Source organism: Cicer arietinum, chromosome 5, assembly GCF_000331145.2.
Source record: "Cicer arietinum cultivar CDC Frontier isolate Library 1 chromosome 5, Cicar.CDCFrontier_v2.0, whole genome shotgun sequence".
NCBI lineage: Eukaryota > Viridiplantae > Streptophyta > Magnoliopsida > Fabales > Fabaceae > Cicer > Cicer arietinum.
The window spans coordinates 55,367,578-55,371,834 of record NC_021164.2 but is presented as its reverse complement, the minus strand read 5'-3'; the positions used below and the strand labels follow the sequence as shown (position 1 = coordinate 55,371,834).

Here is a 4,257-nt window from a genome sequence, read left to right as displayed (position 1 = left end):
ATATATATAATTATTTTTTTTTATTTTCAGATATCCCCTCATACTAGTCACCTAGTCACATTAATTAATTAATACAAAGCAAGGCATCGTTCATTTATGTTTTCATCGGACTGTTCAGTCAGTCATAGAAAGTATATTTACTCATTTATGCAGGCAATAGTCAACCCACTTAAAATTTGGGATGGACCTAACTTAACTCTTACAAAACCGGCTTGTAAGATGAGAGATGCCTCCCACTTATGAACATATTTTCAGGCCTTGTCTAATCTGATTTGGAACTCTCAACCCACCCCTCTCACACCCAAGTTGCCTGATAATTGGTGGCCTAACAGATTTTGGATATGCTCTGATACCATCTTAAAAGCTGGATTGGACCTAACTCAACCCTGACTTGTAAGGTGAGGGATGTCTCTCGTTTATAAACATATTTTCAGGTCTTATCTCATCCGACGTGGAACTCCCAACAAACCCAGTATAAGTACTTCTGAGAGTAATTAACTGGTAAGATTTAAGTGCAATGGATTTTCCTAAAATTCATATACTACATGGTGCAGCCCAGAACATATTATCGAAGCACAAAAAAGGTGGCAGCTAGCAAACAGGTACACATATCAAATGCAGCCAAGAGATATAAGATGGATTTAAGAATAAAAAAACCACAATAGAGAAAATTTACATGATTTGAGGTGTGATTGAGGACATACAGACAAATCCTGTTCAGAATGTGCATATGCCCAAGGATCAACTGCTTCCTGTTTTCCATCTTCCAGATAAGAAAGGGATAAATAAAAGTCATGATCAGTAACACAAACAAATTAAAGTAGACTTGATTACATACATTATAAAATGCCCTTGTCTTCATCAACCAAAATATTAAACATATAATGTTACATCTAATAATTTACATTTGTATATTTCTGGTTCGTCTGCAAAACCATTTTAGGACACAGTTTTTACTGAATGGTTTCAAAATGTGTGTGCGTTCCAAATGATAGGTCTACTAGCACTTAGAACTACAAATTTTGATGCTATTCAAAAAAGGTATTATTTTGTCTCTAAAATCTGGCATTGGAAAAGAAGCTAATAATGTCACCAATGGTTGCATTATACCTAAAAGCAAAGTGTAAGTAACATACGATAATCACTAAGTCCAGGAAGGCCATCATTTTCGAGTTCAGAAGAATCCATTCTTCCAGAATCTTTCTTCTCAAACCAATCTTCCATAAACCGCGCAGCCGCACCTTTATTATCCCCACTGATTAATGAGTTTCTACGACCCATTGAAGTTGCGTGAGTAGCAAACCAATTGAAGCTTCCAATAGGTCCCCTCTCATCATCAACAAACTTTAAGAGAGTCATTTCTTTATCAACATTATACTTATATTTGCTTCTCTCTGCAGCAGGATTATTGAGATAAGCACTGGGACTGCGATTCACACCAGCGTCTAAGAGTTCTCCTGCAAGTCGAAGAAAACATTTGAATGAGAAATAGTTTTATCTAGTGATTTAGTTCAAAAACAAAATCGGTGCAGAATTAGAGATCAGTACTGAGCTTGAACTAATCCCTACAGTTTGGAGGAAAATAAAACGAACTTTCGAGCAGTTTACAATTCTTTTCCCCTTACCTTCATCAACAAATATTGATCCAGGACGGAGATTTTCATGAGCCTGGATAATGCTTTTCTCTATGCCATCAACAATGATATCAAAGGACTGACGCACAAATCCAAAAGATGTTATAATATACAGAAAATATTGAAGATAACCCCCAGGAGCAGCATGAGTGTGAGTTCCACTAATAGCTACATTTTTTTCAGTATATAGATCACCATATCTGCCAAACAAAATGAAATCATGAAATCAACAACACAACTACTTGAGATCAAAATATTTCAAATAAAACATCAGTTACTACTAGCAGGAATCAAAATAAATTTTCCCTCATGGTCAAGCCACCACAATTTCATTAATTAATCATAGTAACTCTTGAGTGCTAAGACCACAGTTATCAAATGATTCAAATTGAGACTTAAATCCTGAATCAAAAAACCTATTTTTTGAATCATTAACCCAAATCTTATTAAAATGATTAAGATGCACTACCAATAAAAAAGTCATTTTTAAATCAAAAAACAAGTGATATAACATCATTATAAACTGACATATCATATATGAACCTCAAAATCATTCAAGATTCAAGTCACATATCAAACCACAATAGAAAAGTGGTTGAATCTACAAAGTTGACAAAACAATGTGGTTGGCTGCACTAAGTTTAGGTAGTGATTCATTAGAATGAATCAGGATTCAAGATGGCATTCATGTCCAAATAGATGCACACTAGATATTTGTATCGATTGGATTCAGTTTAGTATCGAATCTAGATGCAAATCCCATGTATTATAAGATACTAATAACCATGTCTTAGACTAGTCAATGCTGGTAGACCTACCTGGCTTTCAGCCTCTCAATTACTTTGATTGTCACAATCTGCGAAGCCATGCAAGCATCAAGATTCACAAACACAATCCTATTACCTTCCGACGCTGCAACTATGAAAGCACGAGCCCTTAGCCTGAAATGAATACCAGATGCAACTTGTTCTGCTTTAGCATACCCCATCAAGTTAACATCAGCAGCAGGGCCAGTGATGTCATAGCTTCCAAGACCAACCAAGTAATCCGAGCCACAATACACAACAACATCATCACTCTTAAGTAACACCATGAGTAAGAAAAAGGTCCAAAGTTTCATTTTTGAATATGCCCTCGAAGCATAAATAGTAGGAAACTCCATCAAAAAACCCCAAAGTTCAAACTTCAAAGCAAAAACTGATCAATTTTTCAATCTCAGCAAGTTCTTCTCATTTTCCTTCACCAAACACACTGCAAAAAGAGAATCACAAGTTGAATTTCAGAACTACCTATATTACATGAATGATCAGTATTACAGTTTCAAAATCAATCACAGAAAAAAAAGTCAGAATCATAAATGACTTATTAGAAACAAAAAAATGGGAAAAGATGAATATTTTTTGGTACCCAAATAAGAAAAGTTGCAAAATTTACATGAAGATGAGCATGGGGTAGTGTTGAAATGGAAGAAGAGAAAGAGTGATTGAGAAGAGAAAATGATGAGAGAGGGTCCAACCTGAAAAAGGGGTGAAAGGTGAGAAAAAAGAGTGGGTGGAGAAGTAGGAGCGTTGTAGAGAGCAAATGACAATTGCAACGTGCCAAGGAACATGAGATTTGAACGCTTCCCAATGTGTCGTTGTTTTTGTTCTTGTTTCTCGTCAACTCAACCCAAAATGGCAATTTAATTAAACATTTTATAATTATGAATCTTATCTTTATCTTTTTGTTTTTTGTTTTTTTAAAGACATGTAATGTAATGAATCTTATTTTATTTAAGGTAGTATTATTGATGTATTAATTTAATTAATAATAATTATTAATTAAATTTTAATTAATTTTTCCCAAAACTTTGGATTATCGAGTCACATTCCTTTAGGAACTAGAATGTTAAATAAATAAATAAAATTAATATTAATTATAAATAAATAAGTTGATCTCTATTTTTGTTTTTGAAACTACCTGTCAACTTATCAATAAATTAAGAGTCATACAAAATAATAATTAAAATATGTAATGATTCAATCTTAGGATGTGTTTGGTTCTATGGTGACTAAAATTAATTTTGAGTGAACTGATTTTGTTAAAAGTGAGTTGAATGTAATGTATTTATGTTTTAATATATTTAGACAAAAGTGAGTTGACTATTAACTTTTAGTATAAAAATCACGTTTGAATTGACTACAAATCATAACTTCAAACTAGAATCAGTTATAGAGAGAGAATCCATTATATTCGATAGCATTCAAACATATCAAAATAAATTTTACATCTTTAAAATTGATTTTGACTGTTCTAAAAGTGCAATCAAGTATGCACTAAAATGGGTAAGTATTTAATCATAAAGTGGTTTTCAAATTGGTTTTTGCCCTAATTGGATGTAGAAACAATTAGACCTTGTTAGCAATATTTGATTTTCTCTCTTCCATCTCCTTAAATTTTTTTCTTACACTTTTTTGTTATATTGAATCTTAGATCAATAAATATAACTTTTGTTTGTGTGATTTCAATTTCAACGTCATTTTTAAAAGACAAAATCATAACAATTAGTATATATAACAATATTTGGTTGGGATCAAAGGAGGTATGGGGTCAACCAAATAAGATTTGGAGAAGTATAACCAAA

General features: G+C 32.7%; 1 protein-coding gene across 2 annotated transcripts in view; it reads right to left on the bottom strand.

Annotated features, from left to right (window-relative positions):
- Positions 1-3,200, bottom strand: part of LOC101506970 (neutral ceramidase 1) — a 10,866-nt gene extending 7,666 nt beyond the window's left edge. Inside the window, exons 1-5 of one of the 2 annotated variants that reach the window (XM_073368899.1) lie at positions 3,042-3,200; positions 2,453-2,885; positions 1,626-1,834; positions 1,137-1,457; positions 677-763 (exon numbers count right to left, since the gene is read on the bottom strand). In XM_073368899.1, the coding sequence (XP_073225000.1) occupies positions 677-763; positions 1,137-1,457; positions 1,626-1,834; positions 2,453-2,796 (961 nt within the window). In that variant the 5' untranslated portion in view covers positions 2,797-2,885; positions 3,042-3,200. The remainder of the gene's footprint in view (positions 1-676; positions 764-1,136; positions 1,458-1,625; positions 1,835-2,452; positions 2,886-3,041) is intronic. The other variant, XM_073368900.1, reaches the window with a different exon arrangement.
- Between the last annotated feature and the right edge of the window lie 1,057 nt (positions 3,201-4,257).